General features: G+C 36.0%; 5 protein-coding genes across 9 annotated transcripts; 2 read left to right on the top strand and 3 right to left on the bottom strand.

The window, feature by feature from the left end:
• The first annotated feature begins 33 nt into the window (after window positions 1–33).
• On the top strand, window positions 34–4,525 carry LOC108209603 (uncharacterized). Of its 4 annotated transcripts, none has more exons than XM_017380593.2 (3): window positions 35–481; window positions 3,036–3,891; window positions 3,981–4,525. In XM_017380593.2, the coding sequence occupies exons 1-2, from the start codon at window positions 84–86 to the stop codon at window positions 3,874–3,876; spliced, it is 1,239 nt and encodes a 412-aa protein (XP_017236082.1). In that variant the 5' UTR covers window positions 35–83; the 3' UTR covers window positions 3,877–3,891; window positions 3,981–4,525. The 4 variants fall into 4 exon arrangements, with proteins under 4 accessions (XP_017236081.1, XP_017236082.1, XP_063943150.1 ...); XM_064087080.1 differs by having other exon boundaries at window positions 46–481; window positions 3,023–3,891; XM_017380592.2 differs by having other exon boundaries at window positions 34–481; window positions 3,036–4,525.
• A 579-nt stretch (window positions 4,526–5,104) lies between these two features.
• LOC108210141 (F-box/kelch-repeat protein At3g23880) lies at window positions 5,105–7,866 on the bottom strand. Its single transcript, XM_017381411.2, has 2 exons — window positions 6,447–7,866; window positions 5,105–6,276 (listed from the first exon to the last, which is right to left on the bottom strand). Exon 1 carries the CDS (start codon window positions 7,661–7,663, stop codon window positions 6,452–6,454), a length of 1,212 nt encoding a protein of 403 aa, XP_017236900.1. The 5' UTR covers window positions 7,664–7,866; the 3' UTR covers window positions 5,105–6,276; window positions 6,447–6,451.
• LOC108210142 (nicotianamine synthase-like) lies at window positions 5,261–6,294 on the top strand. Its single transcript, XM_017381412.2, has one exon. The coding sequence runs from the start codon at window positions 5,261–5,263 to the stop codon at window positions 6,194–6,196; it is 936 nt and encodes a 311-aa protein (XP_017236901.1). The 3' UTR covers window positions 6,197–6,294.
• Window positions 7,867–11,160: 3,294 nt separating the features above from the next.
• LOC108207303 (protein FAR1-RELATED SEQUENCE 5-like) lies at window positions 11,161–12,147 on the bottom strand. Its single transcript, XM_017377761.2, has one exon. The coding sequence runs from the start codon at window positions 12,145–12,147 to the stop codon at window positions 11,161–11,163; it is 987 nt and encodes a 328-aa protein (XP_017233250.2).
• A 1,245-nt stretch (window positions 12,148–13,392) lies between these two features.
• On the bottom strand, window positions 13,393–20,411 carry LOC108210204 (solute carrier family 40 member 3, chloroplastic). Of its 2 annotated transcripts, none has more exons than XM_064087079.1 (14): window positions 19,913–20,411; window positions 19,465–19,669; window positions 19,308–19,371; window positions 17,691–17,815; window positions 17,495–17,584; window positions 17,237–17,413; window positions 17,069–17,143; window positions 16,304–16,405; window positions 16,102–16,219; window positions 15,867–16,013; window positions 15,276–15,382; window positions 15,081–15,194; window positions 14,537–14,861; window positions 13,393–13,918 (listed from the first exon to the last, which is right to left on the bottom strand). In XM_064087079.1, the coding sequence occupies exons 1-13, from the start codon at window positions 20,077–20,079 to the stop codon at window positions 14,547–14,549; spliced, it is 1,806 nt and encodes a 601-aa protein (XP_063943149.1). In that variant the 5' UTR covers window positions 20,080–20,411; the 3' UTR covers window positions 13,393–13,918; window positions 14,537–14,546. The 2 variants fall into 2 exon arrangements, with proteins under 2 accessions (XP_063943149.1, XP_017236986.1); XM_017381497.2 differs by having other exon boundaries at window positions 13,393–13,926; window positions 19,913–20,398.
• Window positions 20,412–24,110: the final 3,699 nt, after the last annotated feature.

The following is a 24,110-nucleotide window of genomic DNA, read 5'->3' as shown; positions in this document are numbered from 1 at the left end:
GACATAGATCTCCGGAGAACAAGAATTCAGCGATGTAGAAGACAACTACTCTACTAGAGCCATCTTATTTTTATCCACCGCTGATGGAATCTGGCAGGCCTGAGTTATTATACCTGCTCAAATTACAGATGGCCAGGCATAAGTTCGGAAGATATATTTCCAAAAAAAAGTTATGGGGAGAACCGGATGAGATGAGTCTGAGTTGGTGCAAAGGCAGTCAAGTCAATCTACCACTGTCCACATATCTTACACACCCCCTAATATTTTATTACAACGAAGAACCAAATCAAAAGAAAAGCACAAATATACAACACTTCTTAGATCGATACTTGGAACCCAGAAGAGAAATCAGTCTTGATTGGCCCAAACAGATCACACTGTTTCAAAGCTCTACACAAGCCCCCAATGGCCATGGATATCCAGAACACCAAACTTCAACTACTCCTCTTTGTTTCTGCTCTCATTCTCCTCAGTTTCACAGGTCCATACATTCTCTCTCTCTCTCTCTCTCTCTCTCTCTCTCTCTCCCTCCCTCCCTCCCTCCCTCCCTCTCTCTCTCTCTCTCTCTCTCTCTCTCTCTTCTCTCTCCCTCCCTCCCTCTCTCTCCAACTTAGCACTATCATGTTGTAATAACTTAGCTATAAGCCTATGCACTTGTACTTGAAGTTTACGATTGTCATCTCTCTGCTAAAACTTTTACTTATGTGTGATTGTGTCTGTTATTTACGAGCTACTAGACTTCGAGAATTTGACTCTCCAATTCCTATACCTTTGTGTAAAGTTTAGCTAAGTTTTCAATTTTGCGAGTGTGTATATATTTAGAATTACTTTGTATCTGACATGCTTAATCCGACAAAGTTGAAGTTGTATCGGTCTTTCCTGAGTCGAGTCTCAAGCCTAATATTTAGTACAGCGCAATTAAGCTTTCAAGCAGAGTTTGAGCCCGTTTTAAAGTTTAAATTTTCTGGCTCCATCAAGTTTTTGAATTTTTCAATCGAAACAAGATCGTGCTTGATAACTGCAATGATTATCCCGCAAAAGAATATAGAATTGCTGTATTGGTCGAACTTTGCAAAATTTGATTTGGTAGAGTATTCCTCTTACACCCTTTTAGCATGAGCATGAAAGAATGTTGTCGTGACTGACTGTGTGAACCACGAATTCTGGGAGTTGTGATATTTGTCTTTGCCTTTACTAGTTCAGTATGAGCATGACCTAATTTCACAGAAGCAGCTACATTTTGATCCTTTCCTTAGCTAGATCAGGGCTCCATTTGTTTGCTGGAAATGCTTTCTGGATTTATGGCATTTGTTTGGTCTGGAAGAATGTTTTTGCTGTGTTTACTTGAGTTTCTGGAAGATTTTCCTGCGTTCATTTGTGTTCGGAAAATAAAATCTATTCCACAAGAGGAAAATTTCTGAGAGAAGTAATGGATTTCTTGAAAATGACTTCCCCTTTTCAAAATAAAAAAATATTTTTCAGAATGAACTTCTGCTCACCCTTTTGTATAATCTTTTTCATAATAGCAAATGACGGAAAATTTCTTAAAAAATAAAATGTTTTCTAGAAAAATATTTTTCCTAATCAACTTATTTTCTGAAAAGAAACAAGCCTAGATGTCATATTCTCAGTGTAATCTTAATAAGTGAAGCAAGGGAAGATGAAATACTTTAGGTGATCTTGCAAATGAGAAGTTCAACTGTTTACAAATATACTACATTGTACATTGTTCCTTTTTGCTCGTGCCTGTAATTTTAGACATTACGACTGTAACACCTCTATTAGTCCATGTGACTGTTCACAAATATACTTTAGGTACTTATTGAATGTGACTTTGGATCTGGCTCAAAGGCTGAAACTGCTAAAATTTTTGCCACTTTTATGCACATGTCTTCAATCACTTCACATGCAAAAGCTTACACTCAATATGTTGTACTAGTATCTTGTCTAAAATATGTGTGTGTGTGTGTGTGTGTGTGTCTGGGCATTTTATCAAGTTCATGCAATAAATATGTAATGTTTATAGGACTTCCTATTTTCTCTTCCATCTATCTGCATTCACATGATCTTTGTATTTTAGCTAGCATATTTTGGGCTTCATATGCATCAAGCAGATTTCCAGATTGCAGCACTCCTTGTTAAATACTTTCAATATAAAGTGCATACCTGTAAAGCTCCCCTGCTATTATGGTATATTTATTATGTTGCAAGTAAGCCTTGGCCTTTGAACATATCAGTTGGCTGCTCCTTCAGCTCTCACTTTAGGTATTCCTATGACAATGAACTTGCAGTGTGAAACATGGGTATTAGGAGGTGTAAATATTTTACGATATTCCCAGAATTACTTAATCCCGCAACTAATCTGAAGCATAGAATCGACCAATATACGCAATACTGACAAATTATTCCCATGTAACTACCTATGTGAATGTTGTCTTGTCGCTGTGAGTGAAAGTAGATTCACTCTCAAGCAACAGATTCAACAGTTATTTTGTCTCCATAAAAAAATGTAACTATTAAATATAAGGCTAGTGATCAAATACAAACCAAAAGTAAAATACAAACTACAAACTAATATAAGCCATTAGATCAATCTAATCTAATGGCCCCCTAGAATTCACCACACGCAATAAACCTGTACCCTCCCACACATGATTCCACAGAATCCTTCCATTTTTAATTGTTTTTTCCCGTCAATCGGTTCACTTTTTTGAAATCCGACTTCACTATATTTTTCTTCATCTCCCAACAATCAATTCCCATACCATATATGATATATTTCGATGTGATTTATAAGTTTTTTATTTTGGTTTTTAGTTTTTATTCTAAGAGAGGTTTGTAGTCGAATAGCACCCATTGGTTTTTGTGTGTGCGTGTAACACTGGCCCAACAGTACCGATTATGGGTTTTGAAGAGCATTTCTATCCTATGTATCTGTCAGTAGGATGTATACTCTTATGCTGGCATCTTCTTTAGATGTTTTGGAAAAGTGTTCTTAGTCCTGACATTCCTTTTTACAAAGCTGAAAAATGTAGGCAGTTGGTTGGTAATGACGCCTCATCACAAAGTGGAAAATTTACTTTTCTAAACTGTTTTGATGGGAGCACTGGAACAATGGCGTGTGCAGTGAAGGAGGGTGTGAAGCTTTATGTTAACACCATCAGATCGTCTCATGTTGAGAAAGCCAGGCATAAAGCAATTGAGGCTGCTCTAATTGATGCACTGTCACAAGGTTTGAATGCTAAAGATGCAGCTTTACAAGCTCAGCAAGAGGGAAAAAAGGCTGCCAAACTGGCAACCCGAAAAGCCAAACGCATATTAGGACCCATAATTTCGTCTGGGTGGGATTTTTTTGAGGCAATATACTACGGGCGGACAATAACAGAAGGCTTGCTTAGGGGGACTGGCACTCTAGTTGGAACTTATGCTATTGGATTTGTTGGCGAGCAAAAGTTTGGAAGATTTGGTTATCTTGTGGGAAGCCAATTTGGAAGTTGGGTTGGAGGAAGAGTTGGGCTAATGGTATATGATATAGTGAATGGCGTAGGTGTCCTCCTTCAGTTTACTGAGACAATGGAGACTATATCATCTGACAATGTCCCAGATTCTGAAGCTAAAGATTATGTCACATCTGTGCTAGAATCTGCACAGCCACCTGAAGGGGGGAATATCTTGATTGATATAATCTCTAATCTAGTGTCTCAGATATTTCCGGAGACTCCATACGATTCAGACAAGAATTCAGCATCTGGCACTGAAAGTTCCAAACCTGTTGAAGATTCCTACACCTATGAAAATCTCCCTGAAACTCAGGAGCACACCGATGACTATGAGTCCACCACTTATGAAAGCTCTGAAACACGTGAAGAACTTTAGATAACATGGAACCAGGTGACTTTCACATTATATTTATTGTTAAATTGTGTTAGTGAATGTAAACTAGATATATGAGCTCCTGATTTCGCTGTATATGTATTCAGGATAGTGGTACCATAAAGATGAGTGAGGCTGGTCAAGTACTTGCTCTAAATCATATGAACATTCATGAAAATTCCCACATTCATAGACCTGCAGGTGCTGCTTGTAACTTTAAAACTCTCCCCAGCCAAAATGTATTTCCTCTACAATCTACGTTTGCATACATATGTAAAGATTTGCTAGATAGATGACCAAGACTGATACTCGAAAGCCGCTATCATTCCTCCAAAATTGTTTACCGAGTGGATGAAGCTTCTTATGCATAATCTATAGTCTGAGATTGATTTTATTTGTTTCAAGTGTTATGTATAGGAGCTTGAATTCACATAATCACATGTCACATGTCTTTGTATTGAAGTTCCAAATCATTGAAGCATTAGAGTTCAGGATAGGCAATAAGTTAAGATGTCCCTTTGAGAATTGAAGAGCTAGAAGTAGAATGAGATTGCCTTGTCTTGGTTTTTATATGATACGGTTCGCTGTTGCCTGACTAATGTACTATACTACATTATAAACATCAATATCACATATCTTTCTGATTATGAAAGCCATTGTTTTTTTTCCCCCAGAGTTGTACAAAATACCATATGATATGATATCCACCTGCTTATGTTACCTAGAAGTTGTAAATTTGATGACACTAAGAGTAAATACATATGCATTGGGATCATTGTTTGATCCCAACTACCAAGAAAAATTTGTAGTACCAGTAGTGTCTTCTGTACTGCTAGTGGTCCAAAACCCTCGAACAGGGAAAGACGAAAAACTTAGGCCGAATGAAATGGAGGAAGAATGAAATAAAATTTGTACTTTAAATTGGCGGTGATTAGAGAAATTGTCTATATTTTCATTCTTTTAATCATTCCATTTCAATTATTTGAACTAGAATTCTAAACCACACGTATGAGAAGGGATGCTCATTTCACTCTTTCATTATGTTTCCCTGCAATCTTCATCATAAGAAATTTACACTCACTCATATTTATTTACTGTTATATCATACTTTCTTCTTTCACCATAAAATATCATTATAATTTTCATTCCATTCTCTTCTAGTTCTATTTTATCCAAGTGAACGCTCCGTGATAAATAAGTGAAGAAATAAAATAATAATGTACTAATAGGATTGCGGCAACTTGCATATATTAGAATCTTAGTAGTGTATGAGGGCACACAAGAGTCAATAAATAGAGACAGATTATTGTTTCCTACAAGAAACTAACTAGTTTCCATTTGGAGAGTTAAAACTCATCATCAAATCTTCATATCACCCCAGTGTAAGATGGGTTGCCAGAATCATGATCCTTTAGTGCAAACAATTTGTGATCTCTATGACAAAATTTCCAAACTCGATAATCTCCAACCTTCCAAAGATGCTAACACTCTCTTTACCAAACTTGTTCTCACTTGCATCCCACCAAGTTCCATTGATGTAACCAAGCTCTGTTCAGGAGTTCAAGAAATGAGATCGAAGCTTATTAGGCTCTCTGGCGAAGCTGAAGGTCTTCTCGAGTCCCATTTTTCTTCCATATTAGGCGCATTTGACAACCCTTTGGACCATATCAACCTCTTCCCATACTACTCCAATTACGTCAAGCTCAGCCTTCTTGAGTTCACCATTTTGAGCCAACACTGCTGTCCCCAAAAGGGTGTCCTGAAACGCTTGGCCTTTCTCGGGTCTGGTCCCCTCCCTCTAACCTCGATTGTCTTGGCCTCGTACCATCTCACAGACACTTGTTTTCACAACTATGACATCGATCCCTTGGCCAATTTAAAGGCGAGTCGCTTAGTCTCATCTAATCCTGACCTGTCAAAAAGGATGGTTTTCCACACAACTGACGTGATGGATGTCACAAGTGCTTTGCAAGACTATGAGGTTGTGTTTTTGGCTGCGCTGGTGGGGATGGACAAGAATGAGAAGGTTGGCGTTATTGATCATCTGGCCAAGTACATGGCTCCAGGAGCGATTCTGATGTTACGAAGCGCGCATGGCGCACGGGGTTTTCTGTATCCAGTGATTGATCCTGGTGATCTTAGAGCTAGAGGATTTGAGGTTCTGTCAGTTTTCCATCCTAATGATGATGTTATTAACTCTGTTGTCGTTGCACGTAAAATTTTCGTTGATCAGGGGAATATCGGAGATGTGATGCATGCTAGTAGGTGCTGCGAGGCGCATGGTTTTTATCCAATCAAACAGATTAATCTGCTGGAAAACTAATCGTGAAGAATCAACCAAGCATTCAGTCATTGAACAAGGCTCCTCACAATTTACTGTTTCTGGGATTTAATCAGACCTTGCTGAAGAATAAACTTAAATCCATATATCAAAAATTACAGACAAACATCAATTCTTCTACTTGATATGATCATATGAACTCTGAGATAATTAATTTTTCACACGAGTGCAAATTTATATGCAATTTTTTTTGGTAGAAAATACATGAATACGTATAAAACAGAATATTAACCTGAATCAAATTCCTTGATCAAGAAGAGCAAGACTCTCCATGTAGGAACAATCCACAGCATACAAGCATGCATCAAGTCCCAGATCCTGAGCTTGTAGATTCTGAAGATCAAGTGAAACCAGCTGTTCCTCATCCTTTACAAGCATAAGCTTCTCATTCTTCGTAAGTCCTAGTGGCCTGACTCTCATAGGTGCCGAGACATTGATAGTAAATAACTTCGACCAAGATTTAGTGACACCATATTCACTCATCACCCATATATAACACCCTTCAAATATGTGATCTGCAGATCGAAATGGAACATACAAAGATAATAATTCCTTAAAGTCCATAACACTAGCATCTAATCTAGAACAGTTCAGAGGGAGTGCCATCTTTCGAAATCCTTCATCAGCAATATCAAATGCCATTATAAACTCATTCACCGGAAACATATACTTCCCCAGTTTCCCCAGCCTATAGGGTTGAGCCATCCAATGAAGAGCTCCATTAACAAACGGCACTGAAGCCGAACTACAATGAGCAATAAAATCAACATCGACCCCAATCCTTCTCCAAGATCCCATTTTTACGCTATAGACCTCAATTTCAGGTGCCACATCCTCTTTAAAGTAAAGAATCCTAACAACCTTGTAGTCATTAGCCATGTAATCATACCCAAACCCCGTGACACGCTTAAAAACAATAGAATTATAAAGATTCAGCTCGGAGTTTTCTACAGTCTTGAATTTTCTTATCGACATGTTCCAAAGATAAACAACATGGCCAAAAGCATTAGGATAGCACTCTGTCAAACAAAGTAGTCCATTACACGAATTCACCACCTCAACATTCATATTCCTAGTACAAATAGGAAGCTCCCATTTTTCAAGAACCTTCATATTATCAGGATGAATAACAAAACAAAAGTACTTATCACCAAAAGGCTTAAATTTACAAGGGGTAGCTAGCAAATACCTATGATCATCACTAGTATTTGTGTTATTCTTAGCTATATTCAGAGAATGAATAAGATGTGCAGAAATAAAATGAGGGTCTTTGATGAGATTATACCAAGATTTGCAGATGGGTGTCAACTGAATAAGGGATTTGACTGGAAGGAACAACAAAATCTGGGCCAGGATCTCAACTGGGATATAATTTGGTAAAGGTAAGCTTCTTGGTTTAGCACAATCAATCCCACAATTCCAGTTTAGATTGCTGAAGCTCTGGCCCATTATTGTTTTTCCTATGCTGCTTGCTTCTCCTCCTGAGGAATAAGATTAGTGTGTGAACAAGACTTGTTTTTCTGAGAGCAGACTTTTCAACTGTCTTCAATTATTAGACAAGTATCCATGTCCAGACCAAGATGAGTAAATTGAACACGCCAGGATGGGTCGAATCTTGTGCTACTCCCGCACGCTCTAACCAATTGAGCTGCTCGAACTTGGGTTTTAAAACTTTACTACAATTGAACCGGTGTTCACGTATATAGTTCGAAATTTATTATTTGTAATATAACTTTTTATAAAAAATAATCACATATCACAATTTTCACAAGTAGTATTCAAAATATTATAGTTGGAGAAAAAGTATGAAATGTCAATTTTTAATGTCGAATAATCCACGTTTTTGTTTTTGGAAGAAACGCTAGGTCGTGTTGTAATTAGGTTTGAAAATCCATATAAAACATAACACGATCTTTCATTAGGCATAATCACGGTGTGAGCGGTGCGAATTTTTCTATAATCACAAATCAAACCCCATTTCTGGTTTTATTGAATATTCGAATCACAGTGAGTTACTACAACTACTAAATAATATAAACAAAGGTGTAAACCATAAATTTGTAATAATGAGTACTAACAGACATATTGTAATAATATAATCGCCTTATAAAAATTTGGTATAATAATAATGCTAACTTTATAAAACAATAATTAACTAAACTACGATTTGAAAAGTTTATATATATATATATATATATATATATATATATATATAATTTTATTTAATGATTTATAATATATTTATATATGTATAATATATAAGTTTATATATAAATAATATATATATGTATAATATAATTTTATTTAATAATTTCTAATATATTTATATATGTTATTATATTACAGAGGTGCGGTTTGAACCGCACTACTAATATGTCAAATCGCAATCCGCACCAAACCATGCGTTTTGCGAAAAATTTAACCCGCACCCATGTCATGAAAATTAAAAACTGCATTTTTATGGTGCGATGCAGAGAGTTTACGCAGTTTAGTGATAACCCCAACGTGGTGCGTGAAACGTTATATGAAATAGCGTTTAAGAATTCAAAACGCGATGCAGAAAGTTTATGCAGTTTAGTGATCACCCCAATGTGGTGCGTGAAACGTTACATGAAATAGCGTTTAAGAATTCAAAACGCTAGACAATGTGGGGTTAAGAAGTGAAAGATGGATTAACACGACACAATTTTGAAATCTAAACATTATGAAATTAAAAAAAGACTAAGAAAATTAAATAATATATTCTCCCTAATTTATTAATGTATTATGTTTTTCTTGGCTATTTTTAATCAATTCAGATGTACACAAAATTTGGTATGTCAAGTGATTTTTCGCGAAATCAGTTTTTTTTTTTTTTTTGGGAATTATTTTACTATTTTGATATACACAAAATTACAGCTGATTTTTTCACTCCAAGTATATAATATTTGTTCCAGTATAGTAGAATATATTGTTGACGCAATACAAATTTAAAGCGCAAAACGTAATAAAACTAAATTTTTTAGTTTACTGCAATTAAAATGTTCATTAGAATTATTGAGTACAATCTTGTGATTTTTTTTTTTAAAGCTTGGAATGCAAGGGGATAAAATGAAAGAGGATGAGTAATTGAAAGGTCTCTAACGAGTACATTTACACTTAAAAGGAGTAGTTGAATATAAGAGAAAATAAGATTGAGCTCATATAGCAAAACAACATTACGAAAATAAAAAAAAAGGAATAAAAATTTAGAGTGCATTTAATGCATCTCTTGTTTAGATTTTAATAAAATTTGTTTTAAAATTTTAAATCTCAAAACGCAATAAAAATAAAAATCTCCACTAAGGTGGGACACCCACCCCTTGACATATTCAATACGCATTTGGTCACGCGTGCAACCCGCGTGAGGTAGGGGTGAGCATCACCGGATATCCGGTCCGGTTATGAATTATAAACCGGATATTTGGTTTTTCAGATCGTCAAATTTTCATTCCGGTTCCGATTTAACTGGATCGGATATCCGGTCCGATTTATTCGGATCGGATATCCAAATTTCTGGATATTTTAATTCGGATACCGGACCGGGAAATCGGATAATCCGGATTTCGGATTTTTATGCTCACTTCTAGCGTGAGGCCTCAACTTCAGAATGTCGGCTATCCTATCACACGTCACAATATCACCACCATCCCACGGGGACACTTTGTTTGGCCCATCGGGATAGTCCTTACCCAAGTTCAAAAATTGGAGAAAATATGGAGTCAAGTTATACGCCACCCTTTCGAACATGTTATCGCTTGCAAACCACTGACAAGCTTCGGTCCAATTTTTTGGCCGATAGGCCGCTTCCTCAGGCGGGTACAACTCAGTGTCTTCTTCCTCCGATTGGGTAGATGGTTCGTACATTTGTGCGAATTCGTCGAGCTCACGACATGCTTCCTCCAACTTGCTGAAGGTAGGTGAAACACACATTTCCTCCGATTGGGGTGGTGCTTCGTACATTTGTGCAAATTCGTCGAGTTCACGACATGCTTCACCCAACTCGCTAAAGGTAGGTGAAACACACATTTCTTCCGAGTCCGAGAAGGAGTTGCTAACATGTGACACTGACTCATCCGAACCGTCGGTTATTTCACCTACAAATCCAACAATGAACAAGTTAGTTACACCAACTCATACGAAGAGCATATAAACTACAACTAAAACATAAGGAAAATTTTATCAAAATGTCAACTACAATTCGGCAGTCTCAGCTTTTCTTAAATCATCCTCTTTTTTTGGGACACGTTCTAACATCATGTCCCAATATATTGCAATATCGGCATTTTCTTTTTGTCTTTGTAAGTTCCTCAACGGGGCTTTTAAAGCGGTGCTCTTTTTTCCAACCTTTAGTTTTCGACACCAAGGGGTCAAGGATACTCTCATGCAACTTCTCACCACTTTATTGAGTTGTTTTTGAATTGAATTCACCTCTTTCATTTTCGACCCCGTCAACAGGCATGCTTTCAACTATTTTTGTTTCACGATTAATAACCCCAACGGCATACTCATACCGCTCTTCCGATGCTATGCAACTATGACTAAACGCCATGGTAAGTAATGTCATGTGGTCGAATCTTTCCGTCGGAGTCAATTCATGAGATGATGATTCAACTTCGGACGTCTGATATGGCAACTTCCCATCAACTCTATTGGCGTCCCGTGTCCAACGCCGTTTGACAAAATGTTCCGGTAGTTCCGCTGCACACCTCTTCGTCAGTAATAATGTGACGGCATGGCATGCCAACATGGTCATACATTTTACAAATGCATGAACCCCATAATGACGCCTTATTGAATGAAACAAGATACGTGGTTCTCTGAGAAGCATGCGTCAACGGTCTGTAACATTTGTAGAATGTGTCTTCAACATCTTCCAAGGACCGATCTCTATCTTTCTCCACAAAGTACTTGGATGATTCAACCAATTATTCTTGAAATCTTCTAAACATTTCTTTCGTATAAATGGAAGCAGCGTGGTGCTCCAAAGTGGTTTTCATTTGCATGCAACGACTTCTGTTACTCGTCTTGTAATCCTCGTCTTTCTCACGCATGAATTGCCTCTCCAAAGCTTTTTTCGCACCCTCTACAAAATCTTTCAAACCGGTGCAAGAACCAACGTAGGCATCGAAAAAGGCATTCATTCCTTCACTTCTTGATGTGGTCTTCTGACCCGCGGAAAAAGTGTTTCGTGTGTAGGCCTCGACCCACTTATGCTTCAGAACATATAATCCTTGTAGCCATGTATTCCCTTCCAAATTGTACTTCAAAATCATAGCTTTCCACCGATTCTCAAACACAACTTCGGTCAATGAGTGATATATGCAATTGTTGATATCAAATTTGAACCCTTCCTTGGAATAATATGCTGCAAGTTTCTCGGGAAATTTGTTGCTAATGTGCCATGAGCATAGCAAATGTGAGGTATTGGGTAGTTGTGATTCAATAGCCGCGGCTATGGCTTGATCTTGATCGGTTATGATAGCCAAGGGTTCTTTTCCTTCCATTGCCTCTAGCCAAGTACTCAAAACCCACTCAAAAGTTGTCTTCAATTCATCCCTCATGAGTGCAAAGCCAAATAGTATTGATTGGTGGTGAATGTTGACTCTAGTGAAAAGCACAAACGGCATAGCATACCTATTAGTTCGATATGTAGTGTCAAACGCAACCACATCACCGAAGTTTTTGTAGGTCATCAAAGAGCGGGGATCGACCCGTACAAGACACTTCAATCTTTGTTCGTCATCAAGAAGAGTCTTGATGAAAAATTTACCGCCGCTCTCTTCTTGCAAACGGTACAACAAATCCAAACCGGCTTGAGCATCATTAACTCCCATGTTGTCCTTCCTAAAATCGCGGACGACATTTCTTAAATGTTGGCTATCAAAACCTACTTGTTCTGCTCCTCCGTGCATTTTACCAAAAATATTCATTTGTTGTCTTGGTGGGACACCGGGTACATGTAAGGTTTTGATTAAATTTCTTTGAGTCGCGGTCACATGTCTCTCCCGTTTTATCAAACTCATCTTAGAAGGAGTCACAACTTCGTGGTTTTGTTCTAATTCCAAAGCGGTTATCTCCCAATGACTTGTTTTTTTCTTATTAACCACGTACATTCTAACTTTGAAACCACTCCTAGGAAGCACATCTCTACCCGTTTTTCCTTAACACAACCAAGACCACCAATCAATATTTCACCGTCCTCATCGGGGTTTTTCCCACAATTTTCTCCAGCTAAATTACAAACATACATTCGACAATATATAGATTTATCTTTGACACGCTTCTGTGTGTTTTGTATCTTAATTGCAAAACCATGCTTTAAAGCATACGCCCTAAACAAATTTTCCCCAGCTTGTAAACTAGGAAATTTTTGATTCAAGTAGGGAATACTAATAGGCTCATCTCCATCAACAATATTATCACCACTATCATGGAAATTACCAATACTTTCATGCATACTACCTCTATCATCATACAATTTCTCACCTTCATCTAATTGTTCACTAACAAATAACTCCTCACCATCGCTATCAACAACATTAACATACTCAATGTTATCTCTATCATTACCATATTTAAAATCATCATCATGTACATCAACATTCTTGATTTTTTTCAAACTTTTTCTACCTTCAAATCTTGCAAACATTTTATCCATTACAACACAACAATTAATGAACAAAACACCACTACAAATTAAGCTTACCCAAGAGAAAGATAGAAATAGGAGGAGATTCTTGCAACAAAAACCCACAAAACAGTAGCAAAGTTTCCAAAATTTGCACAACAAAATTGTGATGATCGCCTAGGTTATAAAAAAAATCAACTTCCATCTTTCTGTGTTGTCTGCGGTTAATATACGCGGTGTTTTCGCGTAAAATATGCGCGGAAGCCCCTCTTTCCGCGGAAAACAAAAAGCACAGAGTGATAAAAAAATTTCTTTTGTCCTAGCCATTGGATCGTCAACGATCCAACGGCCGGGAAACAGATTGTTGCATAAACGTTCCCTGACAATCAATTGTCAGGGAACATGACCCAACTTTTATATGTATAACTTCCATAACATAGCACAAATGGAGAGGACAATGCTTTCCCCATATCGGTATTGCAATCTAGCTAGGAACCGATAAACTCTACTAAAGTTATATTTACATCACTGTCTTGTCTAGGGTATTATTTCAACTTCCAAGTAATCGTAAAACAAAGAGATAATAGGTAATCACAAGAGGATGGAGAATGATCTGTATGAATATGAACAGTACACTTTTCCCTAATCCTGCCCACTATATATTTAGCCAGAATTTGCAGTTGCAAAACAGAAACAAATTTTTCAGGCTCACTTTGGTATGATATTGATGCTACTAGTTTAAAAGACTATGCTATCCTTGGCTAACCCTAACTATGTGCATCTAGAACCCTCACCAGCAAAAAACAAGTCTAAATTTCTATTACATTGACAAATCTGTTGAAAGGGCATAATGTGCATTCATTGTACCAATTCTTGTGCTGATAAGATATGGATCAGCCATTCAGCATTCTAAGATCTTCTCCAGAGTCCAGACCATTCCATCAAATCATTGATTTGTAATATTCTAAGTTCAGGATAATTCTCTGTGCCCCTATGGAGGTCAACAAATGAATCACGGTCGGCCGGCTTAGTAAAATTGGTGATGGCATTGGCAACTGCAATCCTGAAAAGAAAATATTGTTTAGGTACTAATATAAAATACCAGGGATGAGACTACCTTCCCTTCATAATATAAATCAGAAGGAACGAACCATATTAAGGTAAAGCAGAAACAACGGCAGGTGCATATGCTTAGACAAACATCATCAGAAGTGTGTCCTGACTGTTATTACCATGTAAACTTGACCCAAGCGAATCAAATTGTTCTAAAGACTCTCAGAATGCCAGCAAGGAATCATTTCAAAGTTCATTTAACTTTATCTACGTACAGGAAATTCTTATGCTTTTTATTTTGTATTGCATTAGGTCCTCATTAAAGGATATTTTACCTGTTGCAGTTTCTAACTGATTTTGTATGTTCAGCCCTCTGTCCCTTTACCCTCTATCGTGCTATACAATATCACCAAAAGTACGAGCTGGTATATTACGTATTTCATGCAATAATTGTTCAAGTTAATGTTAGTTTTATGTTTTCTCAAATGGTGTTTAATGTCTTTAGTTTTAGAACGCATCATGTATCAAGTAAATAGTTAGACAGGTTAATATGAAATATCAATCAAAGCTACAAATACGACACGCTTCCGGGAAAGTGATATAAAGATTATGCACCATACCTACAGGGGATCACGGCATGCATAAGCCCGAATAAAACTGAGGGTCTAAAGAAAAGATACTTCTTTGGGCGTCGGTTGGATGTGCTAACCATCGACAGAACAAACATGCCGCCCCAACCACTGATAAAACAGAAAGCATTGCTAAACTTCCAAAATGTGAAACGTCATTTGCTATTATTGCAACTCCTAACATCAAAGACTCTGCCAAACTTGCAACAGATGCCTCTGTTGTACCAATAAGATTTGCTTTGCTTGCTGGGACTCCAGTTTGAAGAATCTGTGCTCCCACAATATCGTATGACATACGTCCCAACCTTGAAAATACCTGTAAAAAGTAGTGGATCACTTCATTTTTTATTTATATCTAGATAATTAAAATGGTAACTTTCTTTTAACAATATGGGAACTTCAGAGTTGTGATCAGTGATCATTCAAATGAAAATTAACACCAGGGGAACAGAAATACACACACATGAAAATGAGTACAAATGCAAACAATAATATTTCAATGCACAGCAAACTGAAACTGACTACTGGAACTCACAATAAGGAAAAGAAAGAAGAAAAGTGGTGTCTGCTGAGAGAGAGTGCCACTCCAGTACACAGCAACAGCCATCATAAGAAGTGAAGCCTGTAGAAATAGTCCAACTGCTCCAGCCTGGCAGTGAGCTTTTGTAAGAACTCCAACAGAAGGCAGATGCAGACACGAATGGATATGATAATCCAAGGAGGACCATACCTTAAAAAGACCAAGTCGTTTCACCATGCTTGCAGACACAAATGTTGCAGCAATTCCCATGAAAGCAGATAATCCACTGAAACCCCCAATTACTGATGGATTTAAACCTGAACATTTCCAATAAAATTTCAATTAATGGGAAATAATCAAAAGATCGTCATGCATCTATTTTCTAATCTTGTTTTTTTTTTCTTTGTTGGTAGGCCAGGTTGGAAGAGGACCAGGTAATGAGGTAAAACAAGTTATGCAGTGCATTTGATGGTAGTTGATATTTAAAATTCTATACTATCAAACCATAATCATTCTCCAGAAAATTTACAACCATTGCACAAACCCCTCATCTCCTATTCCTTGCTAGTCTCCATATAGGCATTACGTTTGTATGAGACAAGGAAGAGGGTTATCAATACATTCCAAAAAAGAAATATATAATTAACTTGCATGTCTGATTACTGAATGTACAAACAAACCAAACAGACAAATATGTTATGTATCATATTGGATAAATTAGCTTAATTAATAAGCAAAATTTTTAGAACCCAACAATATATTGGTGGCGCAGCAGGAAACAAATTGAAATTTGAACCATACCGCGATGTGTCAAAAAGGCAGTCATTAAACCACCAGGAGCAAGTACAACATTGAAGCAGAGAAGCACATAGGCTAGGCTTGCAGGAAGTACAGGTTGCTGCATGTACTCACTCCATCCTTGTTTGATAGCTTCAACACTCATTTCAACTGGTTGACATAAAAGGTCAAGTCAGAGATAATATATAAGAGGTCTAATTCTACCCATTGCAGCTTCAAAAAATAATTAAATTTTGACCTAAGCTTTTCACATTGTGCAAAGAGTCTTCTGCTGAACTGCTGCAACATGTTTCTAGTGATTTGGCACGATCGAGGACTCCAGCAGAAAGCTTGTTTGTCAACCATGTAAGACAAACCTAGGATGAAAGAATAATTAAATATTCTAGACTCAAGGGTACTAACTGATTAAGCATCAAGAATCAGATAGAGGAAACAAGTACCACAACAGGAAGTGAAGATATCATTAAACCAGCGGCGAGCTTCAAGCAGGTAACAGGATCATACTTGGATAGAAGTACACCAAACAATGCTGCGCCAGCAATCTGCATATGTAAACAAGTCTCCATGTCATATATTAATGCTAATATGGTATGTTCTATGATACAATACATCAGTTCCAGTTTATTAGTACTAATTACGATGTTGACAACGATTTTTAACTCCAATTTACCATTCTTGCACAAACACATAAACATGATAACTCATGACAAACTTCAGTTAATCATTAAAACATAATACACCATAAAACTTTTTGAGTAAAGGTATTTACCTTGCTGAAAAATAGTAGCATGTCCGCTGATAGTTCTAAATATGTATAGCTAGTGCTATATTAGTTATTACGAAATTAAAAAGCGTTTTTTTGATGTTAAATAGAACCTTTAGTCCAATGCATGATATTAAAATGACATCAAATATAAGACAATTTAGCTACTTCGCAACCACCTAACCTTTAGATGCACAATTATATTTGTGACCATTACTTAATCAATTCCATTTCTCCACTTGAATGCCTATGTGGCAATCATAGCAACATCTATATTTGTTTATATAATAGAACCGATTACAGCATTTTTTTTTATTTTACAACCTTATTTAGCATTGCATTGGAGGGGTGTTCTGTATAGTTGAGGCTATACTCTAGTTATATTATCTCTATAGAATTGCGTTGTACATGCTCCAACACAATCCTCTAGACCACAGCTCACCTCACATAGGAGATCAATTCGACTGAGTATGGCATTAGCTTGAGCAAGAGCAACAGGCCGATTTGTTCCTGCTAGCTGTAAAGACAGATACAACTCAGTATTCCAGCATAAAAAGTAACAATGTTTCTTAGTACCCTTACATGAAAAAGGTAATTAAAATAACAATACCAGCACAACCCAGTCACGCTCTACTGCAACCCCCAAAGCTAGACCAGATAACCTCTCAACAGCACTGGCTAATACTAGCACAATAAACCAAGGGCGGAGGAGTACAGATAACGTGAGTGTAGAATGCACAGTATGAGCATGTATTATCAACCCAACAGATAACAAGTGAGCAGTTGTCTGACAGTAAAAGGGGGAATTAGATGTCAATTTCCATACTTCTACAATCATCTGATTTACCAACTTCAATAGACACAATACCTGAACAGTAGCTAATGCACTATACGTAGGCATTCTGGGAGAATGATCCATAAGTTTTCCAAGCAAGGGGCCTCCTAAAATTATTGATATCTGTAAATAATGGATCTTGTTAGGAAGATAAATCCTGACAACCTGTTTTCGTATCATATAAGAGATAATATGGTTACTTGGTGTATTATAATTTGACACATTAGACCTTAGTGAAGAAACCGATGACTGCTACAGGAAGAAGGCTTGGATGAAGCATCGCTATAGCAGCTGGCCCAGCAAAAGTCCAAAGCTGTTCCACCAAACACCCCACCATGCAACTAGCGTATAATGCTGATTAAGGAAAAAATGATATCTGGATCAGAAATTGCTACGGAGATTACTACAGCCAAGTCTAAAAGATGAATTACTTGTTAGTGCTTATAAACACAATGAACTTTCTCACCAGAGAAGTGAACACTCGTCATTGGTAGAATTTTAATAGAAGAACCAGACACATATTTAATCACAACTAATTTAAGGAACAACACCAAACCACCACTTTAATAATTACTCCCTATGTCCCCTTTTACATGTCACTTTAAGAAAAATTACGCATCTCAAGAAAAAGTTAGTTGGATGAATTGTTTTTACTCTCTCTGTTTCGAAATATAAGTTGTTTGACTTTTTGGCACACATTTCAAACTATTTTGACCACATCACTTCAAAAAAAATTCAAAAATAATAACTTTAGCAATGAGGTCAAAAGACTTAAAAATGTGTGCCAAAAACTTAAACGACCTATATTTTAAAACGTTGGGAGTACTTATTTAATTTTACTAAGTACATTATATTAAGTTGAATTGTTTATATATATAAATTATTCAAACATTGGAACTAGTAAGAGGGTAGTGTTTGGAAGAGTTTTTAAAATTTTGTATAGATGCATTGGAATTTGGAGGTCACTAGATGTATAGAGTTTTTTGGTCTCAAAAACCAAAAAAAAAAAAAAGGGAAAATGGAAACCAGAAAAGAAGTTGTACTGAACTCTTTAATGTCAGTGGACTTATAAAGGAACCTACATGAAGTTGAATGAAGTATATAAAAAACGTATGGACATGTCTAAATTCTTTTTATCTACTACACAGCTACACCAAGTATATTCCAGGTGAACAAATAACAATGTAGTCCTAAGATTTTTAATAAATTAAGGCAATATTAACTTCATAAATACTATTCAGCAAGGGTACTTCTGGATTTTTCACACCACTAGATGATAGTTAAGAACATATCTTTCTCACACTGCCATTGAGTTACACAAGCGAAAACTTCTGATGGTGCATTCCAAACAGTCACATACACATAAGCAAGCTATCAAATACTCTACCTGAACTAGCAAACAACAAAAATGACTTTTGCAACTAGAACATGGTAACTTGGGTGATAAAAATCCATATTTCACCATACCCAGTAACCCGTGATTATATTCGCTTCCCATCTTAAGTTACATAAATGTGACCAACCTAACTGAGCAAGCACTTGAGAAAAAATAGTGCATTTTATAGTCTGTCAAACAATCATCTCATTCAAATCAGTAAAATCCTTTTAGAAAGACAAAAGTTTATCTTAGCTGAAAATTAGACTTCCAAACTATAATCCTGTTATCGAGTAATTTTAAATCACTGCAATTCCACGAATTGGGTTTTAGTAATTGCAAAAATTCTAACAGTTGATTATCTTTAAAAATATGGAGTTACGGGCAAACAATCAAAACCTAAAGGAGGAGGAGCAATTGATGGCCTAAGTGAATTCATTTAGAAAAGACCAGGGGCTGCGAGCTGTTTACCATACAAGCCTGCTGGATGGGCAGGAGTTGCAGCAATTATGCTCTGCTCTTCCTCTGTTAAAACCTGCAAGTACAAATTGAGTTGGAGAAAGCTCGGCTTACTAAGAGGAATTGCAATTGATTTTCAAGAGTTGTTATTTGGGAATAGTCAACATACTGGTAACTTTGTCAAAAGAGTGTCGACATAAGTGCCTTCACTAAGTAAATTCACTGATTCTGCCTCAAGAACCTCGGTATTGAGATGAATTATTGGGACTGAACAACTTGAAGTTGAGAGGTCTTCATGAAGTTCTTCCTCAACTGCAACATTATTAAAGACGTCGGTATCTGTAATTGAACATTTTAAATAGAATATATCTAGCCTGCAACCAAAGAGTAGAGAACTTAAGTCCATACTACTTCATCCCAAATAACAAAAAATCACTACAATTTACAGTCGCAAATACAATTTTACATTTCACATAAAGAGAGAGAGAGAGAGAGGAGAGAGAGGAGGGGGGAGGGAGAGAGAGAGAGAGAGAGAGAGAGAGAGGAGAGGGAGGGAGGGAGAGAGAGAGAGAGAGAGAGAGAGAGAGAGAGAGAGAGAGAGAGAGAGAGCGCTTTACCTATTATGAATGGAAAAATGGGGATAAACGCATGTATTAGAGGAAGAGAATCTAGGTCGTAATCGAGATGAGTAAAGGCGAGAAGAATAATGAGAGTGGCGAGATATAGTGAGGAAGATCGGCGACGACGTTGTAGTGTGAGAAACACACGGCACACAAGTCGCCATTGGAGAAATCCAGAGCTACCTTGAAGGGAAGATTGCCTTCAAGGCAGATGAAACAGTGTTGTATATGTGTGTGTATAGGCTTATGTATATCGTATATGTGTGATTGAAGAGGTTACGAAGATGACGAGGAAGATAAGTCCTTATCTGAAAAATGGAAACTACTACTAGTTTGTAGTTGTAGTTGTATTGTCCGCAAGGTTGATGACGTGGACTATTTAGTCTCCAGTACTCGTCGACCTCCACCACTCTCCTCCCTTGCTGGACCTGACTCAGCTAAGCTCTTTCCTCTTTCTCCTTTTTTTTCCCTTAACATTTTATTGCCGGATGTATTTTCAGCTTCTTCAAAATATAAAATCGAATATTACCAACCTTTAGCATAACTCAAGAAGAATCGATTATTGTTTATAAATGAAAAATAGATTATAAAACAAAATATAAATTTTATTTGATGTGTATGGATAAGATTTTTGATATTTATTACCTAATTAGTATACAAATTATTAATATAATAATAAATTATTGCTTATAAAAAAAATATAATAATAAATTATTATAAATTTCATGTTCTACCGACGTGTGTAAAATTGCTCTGGTTATCTACGCAACAAACAACAATGATATTGTAAATCTAACATGCACATATGATCTAAATAATCGACTTTCCTCAGGGTCGTAAACGAACCGAGCTGGTCGTTAACGAGTTCGAGTTCGAATAACCAATAATGTTCGATACGTATAACGAGTCGAACCAAGCTTTTTAGTTGCTCCACTCGAACTCGGTTTCGACTCGACTCGTCAAAAACTCGACTCGATAAAAAACATATATTAAAAAAAAATTAATTTTATACTTTAGTTTTAGCTCTTTTGTTTTCAATTTTGTAATCAATTTTTTTAATTTTTGAATTGTGTACTATATAGACAAAGTCAATAGTTGAAATTTGAAAAAAAATAGAAATTTATTGACCAGTTGGATATCGACTCGGTTCGGCTCGACTCGGATCGGTTCGTTAAAAACTCGAACCTGGCTCAGTTTTTAACGAACTCGAGTTCGAATCGAAAAAAAAGATAAGCTTATCGAGTTTGGCTCGACTAGGTAAGAAAAAACTCGACTCGAACTCGGTAAAACTCGGCTCGGCTCGGCTCGTTTACAGCCCTAACTTTTCTGAAATTTTAACATGTTTATTTGCAAAGGCAAAAAGACAATTAATTTTCAAGAATACCTTGTGGCAAGAACTGATTATGTTGTTTTACTAACAACGTTTTTTCACTAATATGTTTCTTTTTATCGGCATCCATGATATTCATGTCTCTAATATGCAGTGGAATCCTCTTACTTAGACCTCTTTCCTTAAGCTTTGCAGTCTGGGCTTCTATGCAATACAGCAAAAGATTATATGTCTCTTTTTTTTTCAGAGCCTCAAATACATTAATGAGGATATACTATGCAAATAAGCAATAGGATTATACTTCAGAATGTCGAATTTATTTCAGGTGTACAATAATGATTCAAATCGTTATTGCTTACTTTAGGACCGTCTGAGATTGTGCTAGTTTTGCTAATCTATGAAAGAGTAATTTTATCGGTGAAAGAGTAATTATATCTGTTGCAATTCACAGTAACACATTGAGCACAAAGAAATTACTGGCTTACAACCAAGGACGGAGCAAGGTGGGGGCAGTGGGGGTACTTGCCCCCAGCAGGTTCTATAGCTCTTAGCAATTTGTACAAAAAAAAAAATTATAGTTGATTTCTTGTCCCATGGTCTGAACATGGGATTGTGGCTGGCTAAACCAGAGTTCGAGCATGGGATTGTGGCTAGCTAAATCAGAGTTCGATTCCTACCTGCTCATTTATTGATTTTTTGAACTAAAGCTCAGCTTCCACGTCTAAGAATCAGCTCCCCTGTTTAACAACAGTCAACAATGATAAACCTGGCTCCGTCCCTGCGTACAACCAGATGCGCCGTAATTAACTGTTGCGAAATATGTATACCACTATGAAACTGCCTTCTGCAGTTAATATCGTTAGTCTTAGATATATTGTCACCAGCAAAAAACTTCTATACAGGATGCATACGACGTCTTGGAGCTTCAAGCAAACATGCAGAGTGGACAACATGAAGACATAATATCGAAAACTAATAAAAGAAACAGGCGTGCTCATAGCCTTTGTCCTAACTAGCGTTGAAGAGTTCTGCAACCAAGGTATTACCATATTTCCACGCAGAAGGAGACAGCGAAATGGATTGTAGAGTACGTTTGGACGCTATAAATCAGTGTAAACAAATAAGTTAGAGCATTATCACAACCATATGCTAGACATAAGAGAAGAAAAATCACCTCTAGAATTTGCAGTATCATCCATAACGTTAATAAAGACCTAAGAGACTACTTCAGGCTTTGATGATGAAGAAAAAACTCACGCACATAATAGATTTTGATTTGAAAAAATACCTAGTAGTAACAGATGGCGTGATTAAAGGGATGAGTCATTTTCAACTTATTATGTATAGAGATTATGATAGGCAATGGGGATAGCGTGGACGCTGAAAATTTTGCAAGATGGGTGGGTAACCCGGTGGATGATCGAAGACCCGACTTATATACTTGTTTATGCGTGGAAGTTACCTTGATGCCCCTAAAGAATTTACCATTCTGCAATAGTTAGATGTGCTTTTGGAAATTTTGCAAATCATAGCACTGGCATAAATTAGGTTTAATAGATACCAAAAAAAGGAAAAAAAAGATATCAAATAATTTTTAATAAATATTAGATAAGAGGTATTTATCACATTTAGCATAAAAATGAATTTATGGAGCAAATGAATCCCATTAGTTATTTACTTATTTCTTAAAATTATTATTGTTTTTAAGTTTTAACGATCATTTTATCTCGTAATAAGACAAAAAAATTTAACATGAGTACAAAAATGTATACTGAAATTTTATTAATATTTCTAGAAATTAAATCAATTTATAGATTGATAAAAGTCATATTAAATGTACAAAATCATTTCAAATACAATTTCATTTTTATAAACATATACTTGATCACGATATCACTATAAATTTTTATTTTCATACTATTTTATACAATTTATTTTAGTTTAGTGATATACTGCTAATTTATGATAATTAATTTAATTAATATTTAAAAAGTTTAATTTTTTTTCCTGAAAAAATTAAAAAAAAGTTTAATCTTTTTTTCAATATACAGTGAAGTTTTAATTCGGCTGCATTAAATTATGAAATAATTGAATGAATTCTTAATATTAATAAGTTAAATTGTGAAAGGAAGTGAATATATAATATATTTTGAAATCTAATTGACTTATTTATTGACATATTTCCTTAATATAGTTTGACTATTCGGATAGAAAACATATAAATAAACTCCGCGTTTAGCACATATATAATTTGAATTCAACATTTTTTTAACATATTTTGTTGAACATGATTAAAATTGTGTTCGATAAGTACATAAACTAAGTTTTTAATGTAAGAACTGAGTTAAACGTATTATATAACCAATATTTATGTTTTTAGTCCCTAACCAAACCGAAGAGATATAGTTTAAGTATCTTCATAAATATATTCAACAAAATGATAATTAGTGTTCTACACCCGATGTTGAACCCCAATTACAAATGTGTTGAATGCACGATTTATTTATGCGTTATTTTTTAAAAATTACGATTTTTTTCAATAATTTCAACATGGATACTTTCTATAACTAAGGATAACACTTTGCGAGAATAAAAAAAATTCAGAAAAAAAGCTTGTAAGGGTTTTTTCGTAACTGCCTAACTTTTTGAAATTTTTTATAAAAATATAATTGCCAACTTTCAATATTCTTAGAAATACCATTTTATATAAATTATTTAAAAAAATACGACTTTCAACCTCTGCAACCTCATTTGCAACAACATTTTACATCGGTTGCAAATAGTTGCAAATGAGAAATTTCATTTAGAACTTATGTAACAATATACGATTTGCAATTTGTACAACATCTTCTTGCAATCGTTGCC

Source organism: Daucus carota, chromosome 2, assembly GCF_001625215.2.
Source record: "Daucus carota subsp. sativus chromosome 2, DH1 v3.0, whole genome shotgun sequence".
Taxonomy (NCBI): domain Eukaryota; kingdom Viridiplantae; phylum Streptophyta; class Magnoliopsida; order Apiales; family Apiaceae; genus Daucus; species Daucus carota.
The sequence above is the reverse complement of the archived record's forward strand: the minus strand, read 5'-3'. Positions and strand labels throughout refer to the sequence as shown.

Excerpts from the sequence above, each read along its gene's own strand:
- LOC108209603 (XM_017380592.2), top strand. The coding sequence starts at position 84 with ATGGAATCTGGCAGGCCTGAGTTATTATACCTGCTCAAATTACAGATG. Across the intron at positions 482-3,035 it reads CATTCTCCTCAGTTTCACAG|GCAGTTGGTTGGTAATGACG; the intron begins GTCCATACATTC and ends TGAAAAATGTAG.
- LOC108210142 (XM_017381412.2), top strand. The coding sequence starts at position 5,261 with ATGGGTTGCCAGAATCATGATCCTTTAGTGCAAACAATTTGTGATCTC.
- LOC108210141 (XM_017381411.2), bottom strand. The coding sequence starts at position 7,663 with ATGGGCCAGAGCTTCAGCAATCTAAACTGGAATTGTGGGATTGATTGT.
- LOC108207303 (XM_017377761.2), bottom strand. The coding sequence starts at position 12,147 with ATGCACGGAGGAGCAGAACAAGTAGGTTTTGATAGCCAACATTTAAGA.
- LOC108210204 (XM_064087079.1), bottom strand. The coding sequence starts at position 20,079 with ATGGCGACTTGTGTGCCGTGTGTTTCTCACACTACAACGTCGTCGCCG. Across the intron at positions 16,014-16,101 it reads GCACAATGTGAAAAGCTTAG|TTGAAATGAGTGTTGAAGCT; the intron begins GTCAAAATTTAA and ends TATGTCAACCAG. Across the intron at positions 15,383-15,866 it reads TGCCTTTTTGACACATCGCG|GTTTAAATCCATCAGTAATT; the intron begins GTATGGTTCAAA and ends GGAAATGTTCAG.